General features: G+C 43.1%; 1 protein-coding gene across 1 annotated transcript in view; it reads right to left on the reverse strand.

Annotated features, from left to right (window-relative positions):
• C6 (complement C6) overlaps positions 1 to 17767 on the reverse strand; it is a 164518-nt gene that overhangs the window by 122715 nt on the left and 24036 nt on the right. The window contains exon 4 of the mRNA XM_082261715.1: positions 4716 to 4860. Within this exon, the coding sequence (XP_082117841.1) occupies positions 4716 to 4860 (145 nt within the window). The remainder of the gene's footprint in view (positions 1 to 4715; positions 4861 to 17767) is intronic.

Genomic DNA, 17767 nt, shown 5'->3' on the forward strand with positions numbered 1-17767 from the left:
CGGTTGGACATCGGCTGCAGGTGCCAACTCTGACCTTTCTGCAGTAGACTGGGTGGGAGACAATGTGAAGGAACTGGAGGCACTGTCAGCAGCAAACCAATCTACTATCGCCTCTACTTGTTCTGGCCTCATCACTTCTAGAGGCGCATGATGCCCTACCAAATACTGCTGCAGGTTCTGTCGCCTACTCACACTTGAGGAAGGTGTTTCACTTGTGCGTGTAGCTGGCACAGATCGACCACGTCCTCTCCTTGCAACAGGAGCTCTACCAGCAGCACCACGACCCAGGCCACGGCCCCTATTTGACGGTCTCCTCATATTTCTGTAATTTATGATCTTGCCCTAGAAAAGTGTTTATTGAATAGCGGAACAAAACAACAACAGTATCGCACGGGTGTATCTCACAGTCAAATATGCAAACTATGCCGCAATTTAATGTTTTTTACCCCAAAAGGGTGTATATTGAATAGCGGAATATGAAAAAGGATAAAAAAAACGGTGTATCTCACACGTACAAACACAGACTAGGTCCCGATTAAAATTTTTTGTACCCTAAAGGGAGGATGAGGAAGAGGAGTAGGAGGAGTTGGGAACAGGAGGCAAACTGAAGCGCCCTGCAATCCTTGGCGGTGGAAGGAGATGCGGCAAACAAATTTAAAAGGTGTATCTCACACGTAAGGATACAGACTATGCCGTAATTTAATTTTTTACACTCCAAAAGGGTGTATATTGAATAGCGGAATAGGAAAAATTTTACAATACGGTGTATCTGACGCGTACAAACACAGACTAGGCCCCGATTACAATTTTTTGTACCCTAAAGGCAGGATGAGGAAGAGGAGTAGGAGGAGTTGGGAACAGGAGGCAAACTGAAGCTCCCTGCAATCCTCGGCGGTGGAAGGAGATGTGGCAAACAAATTTAAAAAGGTGTATCTCACATGTATCGATACAGACTATCCCGCAATTTAATTTTTTACACTCAAACAGGGTGTATATTGAATAGCGGAATAGGAAAAATTTTACAAAACGGTGGTGTATCTCACACGTACAATCCCAGACTAGGCCCCGATTACTATTTTTTGTACCCCCAAAGGCAGGATGAGGAGTAGGAGGAGTTCGGAACAGGCAGGAGGCAGACTGAAGCACCCTCAAATCCTCGGCAGTATGAGATGCGCCCCAAAAATTGGAAAGGTGTATCTCACACGTACCAACACAGACTATCCCGCAATTTAATTGTTTTTACCCAAAGGTGTAGATTGAATAGCGGAATAGAAAATATGATATCAAAAGGTGTATGTATCTCACACGTACCGACACAGACTATCCCGCAATTTAATTGTTTTTACCCAAAGGTGTAGATTGAATAGCGGAATAGAAAATATGATATCAAAAGGTGTATGTATCTCACACGTACCAACACAGACTATCCCGCAATTTAATTGTTTTTACCCAAAGGTGTAGATTCAATAGCGGAATAGAAAATATGATATCAAAAGGTGTATGTATCTCACACGTACCGACACAGACTATACCGCAATTTAATTGTTTTTACCCAAAGGTGTCGATTAAATAGCGGAATAGAAAATATTATCAAAAAAAAGGTGTATGTATCTCAAACGTACGGAACCAGACTAGGCCCCGATTACTATTTTTTGTACCCCCAAAGGCAGGATGAGGAGTAGGAGGAGTTCGGAACAGGCAGCACCCTCAAATCCCCGGAAGTATGAGATGCGCCCCAAAAATTGGAAAGGTGAATCTCACACGTACCGACACAGACTATCCTGCAATTTAATTGTTTATACCCAAAGGTTTAGATTGAATAGCGGAATAGAAAATATGATATCAAAAGGTGTATGTATCTCACACGTAGAGACCCAGACTAGGCCCAAATTCATATTTTATGTACCGCAAAAGGCAGGATGAGGAGTAGGAGGAGTTCGGAACAGGCAGCATCCTCAAATCCAAATCCTCGGAAGTATGAGATGCACCCCAAAAATTGGAACGGTGTATCTCACACGTACCGACACAGACTATCCCGCAATTTAATTGTTTATACCCAAAGGTGTAGATTGAATAGCGGAATAGAAAATATGATATCAAAAGGTGTATGTATCTCACACGTAGAGACCCAGACTAGGCCCAAATTACTATTTTTTGTACCCCCAAAGGCAGGATGAGGAGTAGGAGGAGTTCGGAACAGGCAGCACCCTCAAATCCTCGGCAGTATGAGATGCACCCCAAAAATTGGAAAGGTGTATCTCACACGTACCGACACAGACTATCCTGCAATTTAATTGTTTATACCCAAAGGTTTAGATTGAATAGCGGAATAGAAAATATGATATCAAAAGGTGTATGTATCTCACACGTAGAGACCCAAACTAGGCCCAAATTACTATTTTTTGTCCCCCGAAAGGCAGGATGAGGAGTAGGAGGAGTTTGGAACAGGCAGCACTCTCAAATCCTCGGAAGTATGAGATGCACCCCAAAAATTGGAAAGGTGTATCTCACACGTACCGACACAGACTATCCGGCAATTTAATTGATTATACCCAAAGGTGTAGATTGAATAGCGGAATAGAAAATATGATATCAAAAGGTGTATGTATCTCACACGTAGAGACCCAGACTGGGCCCAAATTACTATTTTTTGTACCCCCAAAGGCAGGATGAGGAGTAGGAGGAGATCGGAACAGGCAGCACCTTCAAATCCTCGGCAGTATGAGATGTAGCCCAAAAATTGGAAAGGTGTATCTCACACGTACCGACACAGACTATCCCGCAATTTAATTGTTTATACCCAAAGGTTTAGATTGAATAGCGGAATAGAAAATATGATATCAAAAGGTGTATGTATCTCACACGTAGAGACCCAGACTAGGCCCAAATTACTATTTTTTGTACCCCCAAAGGCAGGATGAGGAGTAGGAGGAGTTCGGAACAGGCAGCACCTTCAAATCCTCGGAAGTATCAGATGCACCCCAAAAATTGGAAAGGTGTATCTCACACGTCCTGACATAGACTATCCTGCAATTTAATTGTTTATACCCAAAGGTGTAGATTGAATAGCGGAATAGAAAATATGATATCAAAAGGTGTATGTATCTCACACGTAGAGACCCAGACTAGGCCCAAATTACTATTTTTTGTACCCCCAAAGGCAGGATGAGGAGTAGGAGGAGTTCGGAACAGGCAGCACCCTCAAATCCTCGGCAGTATGAGATGCACCCCAAAAATTGGAAAGGTGTATCTCACACGTACCGACACAGACTATCCCGCAATTTAATTGTTTATACCCAAAGGTGTAGATTGAATAGCGGAATAGAAAATATGATATAAAATTGGTGATTTATCAATAGCACATGTGAACAGCAGTGTCTTATATCAGTCAGCTCTGCTGCAGGCTATGGAGGGAAAAAAAAAATCCCCTTTTAAGTTTGTAATTTTAAACTAGATTAGTACAGACTATGCCACAATTTAATTTTTTTAACCCAAGGGTGTATATTGAATAGTGGAATAGAAAAAAGTGTATAACTTTTGAAATCACTCAATAATAGCACATGTGTGAACACAGCAGTGTATTATCACAGTCAGCACAGCAGCAGGCTATGGAGGGAAAAAAAAAAAATTCCCCTTTTAAGTTTGTAATTTTTAACTAGATTAGTACAGACTATGCCACAATTTAATTTTTTTAACCCAAGGGTGTATATTGAATAGTGGAATAGAAAAAAGTGTATAACTTTTGAAATCACTCAATAATAGCACATGTGAACACAGCAGTGTATTATCAAAGTCAGAACAGCAGCACTGAAGGAAAAAAGCTGCACACAACTGACTGATAAAAAATACTTTTCTCCCTCCTCCTCAGTGGGCAAAAAGATTGTGTTCACACCACCCCACACACAGCAAAATCGATGTGGACCACTGACACCTGCCTATCTCCAGACTCTCCCTAAAAGGATTGATAAGATCGGTCACTGCCGGCACTGCAAACCCCCCCCCCCCCCCACACGGCAAAATCGATTGTAGTAGAACACTGATCCTAAATATCTCCAGCCTCTCCCTAAAAGGATTGATAAGATCAGTCACTGCCGGCACTGCAAACCCCCCCCCCCCCACACAGCAAAATCGATTGTAGAACACTGACCCTAAATATCTCCAGCCTCGCCCTAAAATGCCTATATCTCCCCCTGCCTGCAGCACTCCGACCTGTCCCTCAATTCTATTTCGGACACAATATGATTTTTTTGCCTGTCTGTCCCTAATCAGCAGCCAGCACGCATGATGTTGTGTGCTCTGTCCCTGTACTACAGCATAATGACGCAGCGGCGCTCGGTCTCGAACTTATAAAGACTTGGTCACATGCTTCAGATGGCCAATCACAGCTACTAATACATTTGTAGGCATGGCTGGGATGGCTTAAGGCACACCAGTTAAACGCTTGTTGATTGGCTGTTGAAAGCCCGCCATGAAAAGCTCGCCAATACATACAAAACCCAGAAATAAAATGACCGAACATACGGATTTTTACCCGAACATACAGTAAAGTTTTCGGGTCCGTGTTCGGGTAACAAAAATCCAATTATTCGGTACGAACACGAATAATACAGTCCGTGTTCGCTCAACCCTAATCCTGAACTAAAAGTTGCCCACCTACTGTTAATTCCATGACATTTTCAAAAAATTACAAATGATAAAACAACATGCAGGCTCACCTGTGGCACATTTGAACTTTTTAGTGCAGTCTTGTTCTTCAAGGTTGCAAAGTTTTGTTGGAATGCATGGGCGGGAATCTGAGAGCAATCCCTCGCAGCTCTGTCCTCCAAACTGGGACGGCTGTTCCAGTGAACGGACGCGAAACTGAAAATACACATTTTTTTGTGGTGGAGTACAAGTTAGCAAAATGATCCTAGTGTATTTCCTAAATAAGGAGTATGATAAAACAATGAATTAAAAACCTTTTATCGTTTTTTCGATTATGTACAAGTGTGTTATAGTAGCACTCATATGTGATTGATACGTTGTTTAGGTTCTCCTCTATCACCTCAGTTGGAGGCAGGTCAATACAATGGATGTTTGTTTTGCTACTCCTGTGAAAAGTATCCCTTTTGCCGACCCATTGCAATTGCTGTTTAAAGTGGAATTTTACTCATCCAACAAACACTGATTACTTTTAATCCTCATGCTGCTAGCATTAGTAAATAGATAGGAAAGTATATTATATTTACTTGCATTAAACTTTTTTTTTTACATTTCTTCAGTTACTTCATGGCTACAAAAATACCTATACAAAAATGTACACAGAGTATCCCACAAACTTGGAAAGAGGGGAAATACCTCTGCTATACAATATTTACACATTTTCACATAGGAAGGTACCAGGTGCATTTAGACCAATGCCTCTCCCCCCCCCCCCCCCCAAACAAAAATCTGTCTGACGGGTAAAGGTTAGACATTCCTAACTAACTAGGCTAAAAACAACATCTGTACATATATATATATATATATATATATATATATATATATATATATATATATATATATAAAATGGACAGTGAATGGCCTGCAAAGGAAATGGTAAGCACATAGCAACGTATGCATCCTACATACTCACCTGCAGAATCTCTTGCTTTAACATTTCCGTAGAGACTTCTGATGCATGTGGCCCCCTAAGGGCACGCTTGACTCGTCGTTCTGTTGAGCACCTGTAATAGACAAAAACAGAACAACTCCTGCCAATCTAACTGACTAACACATTTGCACTGGTTCCATCTGGGAACCATTTGACTAGCAATAGGCACAGTCCCTCTCAGTTACCAGTTACTTTGTCCTATCCTAATCCCACAAATTAGGACGAAGAAATGCAGAGTCCACCCGACTAGTGTTCACAGTGTCCTTCTCTCTGTAACACCGAGGCAACACATCTTCTCCTGGCGGCAAGTTATTATTGCTGGAGCCTGAGCAAAGCTTGCCTTACTTGTGGATGTCTGTAAAAACTCTTCAAGGGATCCTTCACTCTGGCATCCCTCTCTCTTTGAAGAGGCAATGAACCTCTACCCTTCTCTCACAAGGTAGCAACTCGCACAAAGTTTCCTACAACAGCACTCTGGCCCACTGGCCCAAAGGATCTTCACAAAGTGTCCTTTAAACAAAGAATCTTCCCAAAGTGTCTTTTCTGGGTACTCCTCTTTAGCAACAGTAGAGGCCCAAGGCCAAAAGATTTTGACAAAGTGTCCTTTAGCAGGATGTCTCAGTGAACTAGGTAGCAGCCCCTGGTTTTAACAGTTCATGTGGCAAAAAGTTATTTCTCCCAGGTGAAGAAACTGTAGCAGTTTCGCTGATCCCCATCTTCTTTTGCATAGATAGAAGGGAAGGGGAATTTGGGAACAGGGCTCCTAGCCCTGGGGAGTCAAGTCCTGGGTAAAAAAGTGTGGGAACTCACCCAAGACCCCCCCCCTCAAAAATAAAAAAGTGTGTGAGAGTGTACAGTATCTCACAAAAGTGAGTACACCCTTCACATTTTTGAAAATATTTTATTATACCTTTTCATGTGACAACACTGAAGAAATGAAACTTTGCTACAATGTAAAGTAGTGAGTGTACAGCTTGCATAACACTCAGAACAGGCCTTGCCATTGTCGACCAAAGAAGTTCAGTGCACGTGCTCAGCGTTATATCCAGAGGTTGTTTATTTGGGAAATAGATGTATGAGTGCTGCCAACATTGCTGCAGAATTTGAAGGGGTGGGGGGGTCAGCCTGTCAGTGCTCAGACCATACGCCGCGCACTGCGTCAAAGTGATCAGCATGGCTGTCCCCTCAAAATAACTCAACACACAGCCATTAATGTCTAAACCACTGGCAACAAAAGTGAGTATACCCCTAAGTGAAAATGTCCAAATTGGGCCAAATTAACTATTTTCGCTCCCCAGTGTCATGTGAGTTGTTAGTGTTTCAAGGTCTCAGGTGTGAATGGGGAGCAGGTGTTTTAAGTTTTGTGTTATCACTCTCACTCTCTCATACTTGTCACTGGAAGTTCAACATGGCACCTAATGGCAAATAAATCTGAGAAACTGAAAAAAAAATTGTTGCTCTACATAAAGATGGTCAGGCTATAAGAAGATTGACAAGACCCTGAAACTGAGCTAGCACAGTGGCCAAGACCATATAGAGGTATAACAGGACATGTTCCACTCAGAACAGGCCTTGCCATTGTCGACCAAAGAAGTTGAGTGCACATGCTCAGCGTTATATCCAGAGGTTGTTTATTTGGGAAATAGATGTATGAGTGCTGCCAACATTGCTGCAGAATTTGAAGGGGTGGGGGGTCAGCCTGTCAGTGCTCAGACCATACGCCGGGCACTGCATCAAATTGATCAGCATGGCTGTCATTCCACAGGGAAGACTCTTCTAAAGATGATGCACAAGAAAGCCCGCAAACAGCTTGCTGAAGACAAGCAGACTAAGGACATGGATTACTGGAACCATGTCATGTGGTCTCATGGGAGACCAAGATAAACGTATTTGGTTCAGATGGTGTCAAGTGTGTGTGGAGGCAACCAAGTAAGGAGTACAAAGACCTACAGTCAAGCATGGTGGTGGGAGTGTCATGGTCTGGGACGGCATGAGTGCCGCCAGGACTGGGGAGCTACAGTCCATTGAGGGAACCATAAACGCCAACATGTACCGTGACATACTGAAGCAGAGCATGATCCCCTCCTTTTGGAGACTGGTCCGCAGGGCAGTATTCTAACATGACGCCAAATACCCCTCCAAGACGACCACTGCCTTGTTAAAGAAGCTGAGGGTAAAGGAGATGGACTGGCCAAGCATGTCTCCAGACCTAAACCCTATTGAGCATCTGTGGGACCTCCTTAAAGAGAAGGTGGAGGAGCGCAAGGTCTCTAACATTTACCAGCTCGGTGATGTAGTCATGAAGGAGTAGAAGAGCACTCCAGTGGCAACCTGTGAAGCTCTGGTGAACTCCATGCCCAAGAGGGTTAAGTGCTGGAAAAGAATGGTGGTCACACAAAATATTGACACTTTGGGCCTAATTTGGACATTTTCACCTAGTGGTGTACTCACTTTTGTTGCCAGTGGTTAAAACGTTAATTGCTGTGTTTTGAGTTATTTTGAGGGGACAGCAAATTTACACTGTTATAGAAGCTGTACACTCACTACTTTACATTGTAGCAAAGTGTCATTTCTTCAGTGTTGTCACATGAAAAGATATAATAAAATATTTACAAAAATGTGAGGAGTGTACTCACTTTTGTGAGATATTGTACACTCTCACACACTTTTTTAATTTTGAGGTGGGGGGATCTTATATATATAATATGTACTCCTTTTTTAACAAATAAAGTGCAATATCGACTTCAGTACAACCAGTCTGTCGATAGATGGATTGACATTTGTCCAGTTTCTGCTGAACTGGCCTAATTTCACTCTGTCTGTGGCCGGCCGTAAAAATAAATTAAATAAAAGAGGGATGGAGGGGTGGAGAAAGAAAGATGGAAGGAGGGAGAGAGAAAGAGAGAAAAATAAAGAGGGGTGGAGAGAGAGAGAGAGAGAGGGAGAGAGAGAGAGAGAGAAAGAGAGAGAAAGAGAGAGAGAAAGAGGAACGGAGAGAGAGAGAGAGAGAGAGAGAGAGAGAGAGAGAAAGAGGGATGGAAGGAGAGAGAAAGAGAGAGAAATAAAAAGGGATAGAGAGAGAGAGAAAGGGATGGAGGAAGAGAGAAAGAGAAAATAAGAGGGATGGAAAGAGAGAGAAAGAAAGAGGGATGGAGATAGAGAGAGAAAGAAAGAAAGAAAGAAAGAAAGAAAGAAAGAAAGAAAGAAAGAAAGAAAGAAAGAAAGAAAGAAAGAAAGAAAGAAAGAAAGAAAGAAAGAAAGAAAGAAAGAAAGAAAGAAAGAAAGAAAGAAAGTCATGGAGGGAGAGAGAAAGAGAAAAAAGAGGGATGAAGAGAGAGAAAGAAAGAGGGATGGAGATAGAGAGAGAAAGAAAGAGGGATGGAGGGAGGGAGAGAAAAAGAGAAAAAAGAGGGATGGGGGAGAGAGAGAAAAAGAAAGAGGGATGGAGGGAGAGAGAGAAAAAGAAAGAGGGATTGAGAGAGAAAGAAAGAGAGAGAAATAAAGAGGGATGAGGAGAGAGAGAAAGAGAGAGAAAAAAAGAGGGATGGAGGGAGAGAGAAAGAGAGAGAAATAAAGAGGGATGGAGAGAGAGAGAGAAAGGGATAGAGGGAGAGATAAAGGGAAAATAAGAGGGGTGGAGAGAGAGGGAGAGAGAGAGAGAGAATGACGAAAGAAAGAGGGATGGAGGGAGAAAGAGAGAGAAATAAAGAAATAGGGATGGAGAGAGAGAGAGAAAGAAAGAGGGGTGGAGGGAAAGAGAGAGAGAGAAAGAAAGAAAGAGGGAGGGAGGACGGGAGAGAGAAAGAAAGAGGGATGGAGAGAAAGAGAAAGAAAGAGGGATGGGGAGAGAGAAAGAAAGACCATGGAGGGGGGGAGAGAGAGAGAGAGAAAGAGGGATGGAGGGAGAGAGAAAGAGAAAAAAAGAGGGATGGAGGGAGAGAGAGAAAAAGAAATAGGGATGGAGAGAGAAGGAAAGAGAGAGAAATAAAGAGGGATGGAGAGGGAGAGAAAGAGAGAAAAATAAAGAGGGATGGAGAGAGAGAGAGAAAGGGATGGAGGGATAGAGAAAGAGAAAAAAAATGAAATACGGAGAGAAAGCGAGAAGGATGGTGAGAAAGCGAAAGAAAGAGGGATGGAGGGAAAGAGAGAGAGAGAGATGGAGAGCGAGAGAGAGAGAGAGAGAGACAGAGAGAGAGAGAGAGAAATAAATAAAGAAAGAAAGAGGGATGGAGAGAGAGAAAGAGAAAAAAAGAGGGGTGGAGGGAGAGATAGAGAGAGAGAAAGAGGGAGGGAGGAAGTGGGAGAGAGAGAAATGGATAAAGGGAGAAAGAAAGAGAAAATAAGAGGGATGGAGAGAGAAAGAAAGAAAGAGGGATGGAGAGAGAAAGAAAGAGGGACGGAGAGAGAGAGAGAGAAAAAGATAGAGGGATGGAGAGAGAGAGAGGGAAAGAAAGAAAAAGGTATAGGGGGAGTGAGAAAAAGAAAGAGGGATAGAGGGGAGAGAGAGAGAGAGAGAGAGAGAGAGAGAGAGAGAGAGAGAGAGAGAGAGAGAGAGAGAAAGAAAGAGGGATGGAGGGAGAGAGAAAGAGAAAAAAAAAGATGGATGGATGGATGGAGAGAGAGAGGGAGAAAGAGGGAGGGAGGGAGGGAGGGAGGGAGAGAGAGAGAGAGAGAGAGAGAGAGAGAGAGAGAGAGAGAGAGAGAGAGAGAGAGAGAGAGAGAGAGAAATAAAGAGGGATGGAGAGAGAGAGAGAGAGAGGAAGAGGGAGAAATAAAGAGGGACGGAGAGAGAGGGAGAAATGGAGAGAAATAAAGAGGGGTGGAGAGAGAGAGAGAGAAAGGGATGGAGGGAGAGAGAAAGATAAAATAAGAGGGGTGGAGAGAGAGAAAAAGAAAGAAGGATGGAGAGAGAGAGAGAGAGAAAGAGAGAGAGAAAGAGAGAAAGAAAGAAAAGAAAGAAAGAAAGAAAGAAAGAAAGAAAGAAAGAAAGAAAGAAAGAAAGAAAGAAAGAAAGAAAGAAAGAAAGAAAGAAAGAAAGAAAGAAAGAAAGAGTGCACTTCCTGCTCTGAGAGAAGCAGTAGCACTAAGGATGAGCTCCTGAAACTTCATTTGTTTATACCTTGTAATGGGCAAAATTGCAAAGACAAACCAAGGAAAACTGAGACTACATGCAAGACAGAGATGAACAAGAAGAAATAAGTTAACGGAAAACAGGTGAATAAAGACAAAAGTGCAAAAAACTCAAAGACCATCCAGAAGACAGCATCAGAAAGCACCAAAGGTTGAAGGATTCAAGCAAACAGTGACACAAGGTAGGTCCATCCTACTAGAACACCAACTGCAAACAGACAAAGATAAAGAAAATATACATACATTTTTAAGAAGATTTCTGTACTTAGAATGGAACAGAACAAAGAGAATACCCCAAAAATAGACTATTTTACACAAGCCAAAGTCAGCAAAGGGTCTGATGTTTTGGAGATTGTTTATTCAGAGGAAGAAAAGAGCAAACAAACAAAGAAAGCCATAAATCCCTGTTCACACTGGGGCGACCTGTGAGGTGACCTGGTCGCCTCACAGGTCGCCGTAGGTTGCCTTCCATAGGGAAGCTGCGGACCCGTTCTAATAGGAGCGACACAAGTCGCTCCGACTTAGAAAAAGGGTCCGGAGCTTCTTTGGGGCGACCCGGAGCAACCGTCATAGACTTCAATGTTATGAAGTCCGTGCCGGCCGCTCCGAGGTCGCGGCGCACTGCTCGCACCGCGACCTCGGAGGTCGCCCCTGGAAGTCGGATCGCCCCAGTGTGAACGGGGCCTAAAAGGGAACAACTTAAGCAAAATCCAAAGACTCTGTTTGCTGACTTTTCCAGTAGTGAACATGGCAGAAAAATAACTAATTTGATATTCCATACTGAGTATACTGAAACCTGGCATACAGCGTTCTGTACATTTTACAAGAATACTACATAAAGAGGTGTCTGCAAGGGCTGGCAGATCAAGGTCAGGGATGAGGAGGATAATTGTGCGGTACTCTACATGAACATATATCACAATGGCACCATCATGGCACAAATAATGAAAACCTAAAGGAGTTTAAACAGGTCTTCTCACAAATTAAAGATCAGGCCAAGGTCTATAAGGATCTAAAATTTCCAGGCAAAAATCATGAGGAACAGATACCAAGAGATACATTGTCCAGAGACATGCCTGATGTTCCCTCACCCATTGTGCCCAGAGATTGCTTATCTCAACTTGAGAGAGACTTTATACAATTCAAAGACCAGCTTCAAAGACAGTTAAGTGACAAAAATGTAAACGACCAGCTGAGGGAAGAACTGAATACACTGAAATCTCAGCACAAATCTATCATAGAAGAAATTCGATCTACAATGCAACAGCTCAAGAAAACACTCATCTGAGGGAAGAGATAATGACACTAAAATCACAAATGAAGATCAACAACCAGGAAAAAGACTCAAAGGCTATGGTCTGTACAGGCAAAGTACACATCAGTAAACTACAGACTAGTGAAACTCATCAACTTCCACAAATTAACATTACAAAGCCAAACAATAGCCAAGACAAATCTAATAATCCAGAAACCCCAAACAAACCATCATCAAACGGCAAGAACAGTCAACAAACTCCTAAAAAAGTTTTAATAATAGACTCAAATGGGAAATACTTTAACACCAAACAGCTCTTCCCAGGAACAGGATTCATTGTTCAACAATTGTACAGGCAACAAGAGTCATCAACGACACATATTTCACTAACCCCAAACATATCATCATACACACAGGCACTAACAACATCCAGGAACAGGAACATCCCTGTAACTCAACTTCCAGCTGAGACAAGAACTCGGCACACCCCAGTAGTAGCGATCAGGATGAGGTATGTGGATGATTTTGCCTTCAGGGTTTCGGATACTGATGGCCCAGGCTTGACCTTTTCCATCTGGGCGGTGGACCTCCACTTGGTCAATGTAGATGGACTGCCCTAGATTGCAGTTAGCCTTGACTGATAGGAAGGTGTCCCATAATTGAGGCTTGGACTGGTACCTATGTGGCTTGGGGACATCCATAAAGTCCAATACAGCTTCTACACACCTGGCCCCTCTCTTGCACTCAATTTCCTCCATTATCTCCCAGGGAGTGTATAGATAATCGTATCTGTACACTATGGCCACCTTCCTCTGGACAAGGCGTTGAAAATGTGAGAACCTGGGGAGTTTTTAACCTGTTTCCTCTCCCAGGTGGGGTGTAAAGGGTCTCCACTTTCTGGATCAGATTGGAGTAGGTGTCCTTCTATGCCCAAGACCGGGAATAAGTGCGAGGTGGGTTAGATCTGGGACCCTAGTGGCATAGGCCTCACAGAACTCCAAGTTCCTTGCGCACAGCATGTAAACAACTGCTGCCTCTGTCTCTTCACTGACTGAACTGGAACTGGCAGGGCTTCTTCTTCCTTTAGTTCCTCAGTGCCAATCAGCCTCTACTTCTGATCCCCAGTCAACCATTCCCTCTTTCAGGGACCTGTAGCGATACTGGAAACTGGGTGACCCCACATCAATGGCCCCTACCTCCCTTTCACTGGACGAACTGGAGGACTTCCATCTCTGGGCCCATTGACTCCCCTCTGCCTCTTTAGGAGCAGGACTGTTTGCTGCTGTAACTGCTACCAATGCACCTTAGGACCGCTGCTCAGCTCTGACAACTTGTGTGCATTGCACCTCTGAGATGTGGGTCTCCCTGGTTTGGTAGATGGATGTGCAGGTTTGCATCACTGGTCCTGGCCCCAGCGACACTCTTGGCACTCCCTGTCCTCTTCCAAAAGGGATAGCCACAATAGGTGTCAGCAATTCTGAAGAAGTTCCTACTTCCCAGTTCACATACAATCTTCTGAGCTGGTGATCACTCCTCTCTAGCTAAGGCAGCATGTCAACACAGTTCCCACACTGACCCCACGGTCGCAGCCACATGGACACATTCAGGCACCTGCTACATACAAGTCCAAGATGTTCCGTGTCTCCTCAGCTGCACAAGGCCAGACGTCCCTTGGGCATCAATCGGACCCCTGTCTGTAGCTGTCCCACACAACAGAGTCGGATTCTACGATTAAGTCCGCTCTGCAGGTTCTCTGCCAACACGTGGGATATCCCCTGCTCTCTGGCTCAATCCGCCATCTTGCTTCTCCACACATGTGTCTGCTGTTCAGCTACACCCAATGGTGGAAGTAATGTATCAGCTCCCTTCCTCCACTCGGCTTGGCGGCCCATGGATGGCGACTTTGCCCATGGCCCCAGACTAGCTGTCTCTCCTGCGGTGGCTCCTCCTGAAAGGCAGATCTCCTGCGCAGTGCAGTAACCCCTTTGCTGCTGTCATAACGCTGCTCAGCCTGCACGAATGTTACTGCATTGCAGATTGTGTTTCCTGCCACAGATACACATACATTTGCCTCTTCTGTCTGTACTTGAGCTTCAGTTGCACTTCTCCATTCACAAGCCAACCAAACTACCTCACTGCTGTTAGGAATTGTCGCAATGTAACCGACTGCACGGCAGAAATTTTCTTCCACAGCACATGTACTGACACAACCTCTGAAATGCCGGTCCCCACATCCTGGGTCACTGCTTTCCTGAACATAACTTGAAAGCACACTTGCACAGGTTACTGTAAAGCAGACACAATTTTCTCCTACAATACAGCACATCCTTTCTCTATTGACACGCCAGAAATTTTACTTGAGAAGACATAGCGTTACTTGGCAAATACTCTCAGCCATTGTTGGTAGCAACCACTGCTGTAACTCAGAGGAAATCCCGGACGAGCCCCCAAATGTAGCTGTCCCTGTAGGGCTTGCTGTATGATGATTACCAGCAGACAGTAACTTAGGGTACAGTTCACACATTCATCCTTACTCCCTTACTCCCAACACCCAAACAGTCCAGGGGTGTTGGTTTTTAGTATTCATTGTGGAACTTGCATGGGAGAAGGGAATAGTAGGATACTCCAACTGGAACTATATACAGTTGATAAGGACTCTCACTTGGCCTCACCAGGCTGCTTGTGGAAGCAGTCACACTGCTTGACCATACTGCCACATGTATGTAAAGGTTTAAGCCTCCTTTCTCTTTCTCCAGCAATAGACTTGGTGAACTATATTATCTCCAGGATACTCTCTGGCATTCCCTTTACTGACACCCATCCACTGACTCTTCTAGCTGCAGGGATGGCCCCCCTCAGGTCAGGCTCCTTGACACAGATACAGGTTTTGTTCCTCTCTAGCTCTCTAGGCCCTCAGGTGGACTACCTGAGGCCACATGGAAACTTCTACAGAGGAGAAGGCTGCCGCCTCCTCCCTCCAGGACTCCCCTCTCCAGCTGAAAGACCCTGAGCACATGTGCCCTTGGCATTTATACAGTATCCCAGCATGCACCGAGGCACTTTCCTCTGCGAATCACCAGGGCTGTACTAAATGCCTGTGCATTTAATAAACCAGTGATACCTGCACCCGGTAAAAATGAATCCTTACCAGACCACAGTAAGGAAAACGCTTCAAATGGGACAATAAATGTTGTTTGAAGATCCAAGGAGATCGAACGATCAGACCAACCTTCATACGAGGGGGTGGGGGTAGCTGTCCCACACGCAGGTTGGAATCCAAGTTTTGCAGCATCTAAGGTCTTTTGGTCAAGGATTCATTTTTACTGGGTGCAGGTATCACTGGTTTATTCCTCTCCCTCTCCTATTTCACCCATTGGACGAGGATCCCTACTATGTGAAACTGAAATTTAATGTGGATAAGTGCAAGATAATGCACCTGGGGCGTAAAAACCCAAGGGCAGAATATAGAATATTTGACACATTCCTGACCTCAGTATCTGAGGAAAGGGATTTAGGAGTAATTATTTCAGAAGACTTAAAGGTGGGAAGACAATGTAATAGAGCAGCACGAAATGCCAGCAGAATGCTTGGATGTATAGGGAGAGGTATAAGCAGTAGAAAGAGAGAAGTGCTTATGCCGCTGTACAGAACACTGGTGAGACCTCACTTGGAGTATTGTGCGCAGTACTGGAGGCCATATCTCCAGAAGGATATAGATACTCTAGAGAGAGTTCAGAGAAGAGCTACTAAACTAGTACATGGATTGCAGGAAAAAACTTACCAGGAAAGGTTAAAGGACCTTAACATGTATAGCTTGGAAGAAAGAAGAGACAGAGGGGATATGATAGAAACTTTTAAATACATAAAGGGAATCAACTCGGTAAAGGAGGAGAGCATATTTAAAAGAAGAAAAACTACCACAAGAGGACACAGTTTTAAATTAGAGGGGCAAAGGTTTAAAAGTAATATGAGGAAGTATTACTTTACTGAGAGAGTAGTGGATGCATGGAATAACCTTCCTACAGAAGTGGTAGCTGCAAATACAGTGAAGGAGTTTAAGCATGCATGGGATAGGCATAAGTCTATCCTATCATATAAGATAGGGCCAGGGACTATTCATAGGATTCAGATATATTGGGCAGACTAGATGGGCCAAATGGTTCTTATCTGCCGACACATTCTATGTTTTTATGTTTCTATGTGCCCTCCCCCATCTGCATCTAATTGAGGTCCATATTATGCACTTCTCTTCTTGCTTCTGGTAAGAAGTACCTATTCCTACCTTTTCTATATCATACTGAGGTGTTCCATACCCTTTTTTTTATTTCACTTTGGAGTTGCTGGGTCACTTCTCTAGTGTATCATTTATTACAATTTTTTTTGTGTGGTGTTATGCTATGGAGTCCCCTTTTACTTCTTTTCCAATTTGAGGGATTTTTGACGCCAAAACACTTCGCTCACATCTGAACTGGATTCTACATTTCTTGAAAGAATTAGGAGGATTGAGTTACATGTCATTTATTTACTCATCTCTGGTAAGCAGTTTCCCTATCAGATGTGGATTTCATTGTGTCACGGTGTTAATCACTTTTCCACCTAAAAATGTATGAATTATTTTGTGGACTACAGTATATCAATATAATTTTTGATCCTATTTCACTTGTTTAGCACGACTTATTGTTTATATGTTTTTCTATATAGGTTTGATCACATGGAACACCACAGTACAATGCTTGGTATAGTGAATGCTACTATATAAATTTAAATCTATATGTCCACCATAACTACATTTGGTAAGGGCAAACCTGCAGGTTCTCTGTAAGCAATATTCAGGAGACAATGAAGTAGCTTTGTAGCTTTCACCAAATAAGCTTGTGATTTTACTAAATCAGCAGGGTGATATACTGTAAATTGAAGCAGACACAGTAGGATAATATGCATGCAGGCAATGATTGAACACATGTAGGCTTCTTCAAACAGAAGTTTGGGAACAAATGGGAGTTTAAATCCTGCTGTTTTACTATGTCATCCTGCTAATTCAGTAAAGCCATAAACCAGATTGGTGAGTGTCGGGAGTGTTCCTATTATCTTCTGATATTCCTAACAAGTTCCTATAGTTTATATTCTGGTTGAGTGCTAGCCATAAACCTTTAGGTGACCTCCTTGTGTCAACTAAGTGCAGTGAGTGTGGCATATTAGATCTTTGCCATTGTTTTAGGACTTGACTACACAGACAATATCACTGCATTTTTGTTTGTAATGTTTAATTTTTAAGTATTTATTTGATTTGTTATTTACATGTTTCTGTAACCACTATTGCATTCATGTAAGAAGCCTTGGGTGATATTAGATGGTTACGTTTATTATTGAACACCTTTTAAGTCAGTTACTGTCTTGAAATAATTCATTACATTTAATGTAATTTGGGCTTCGTGGTTTACAAATGACTTTTCTGCAAATTTCAAAACAGCCCTTCTAAAGCTGGCTATACACTGATCAGTATTTAAAAAAAAAAAAAAAAACTAAATGGATTCCCCCATCCACACATTCAAAGTGAATACAGAAATCCTCTATGCAGCTCTTTTGTATTCTGGCAGCAGAGACTCATCTGCTGTCAGAATTCACTAATCAATGCAGTACTGATTGAACAAATATTTTCCAACAAGCCGGTTCGAGAGAAATTGATCATTAGATTGACTTCTCACAGACAGGAATGGCTATAGATCCATCTATCTTGGCTTAATGCCCCA

Source organism: Pelophylax lessonae (genome assembly GCF_965119305.1).
Source record: "Pelophylax lessonae genome assembly, chromosome: 1".
Classification (NCBI taxonomy): Eukaryota; Metazoa; Chordata; class Amphibia; order Anura; family Ranidae; genus Pelophylax; species Pelophylax lessonae.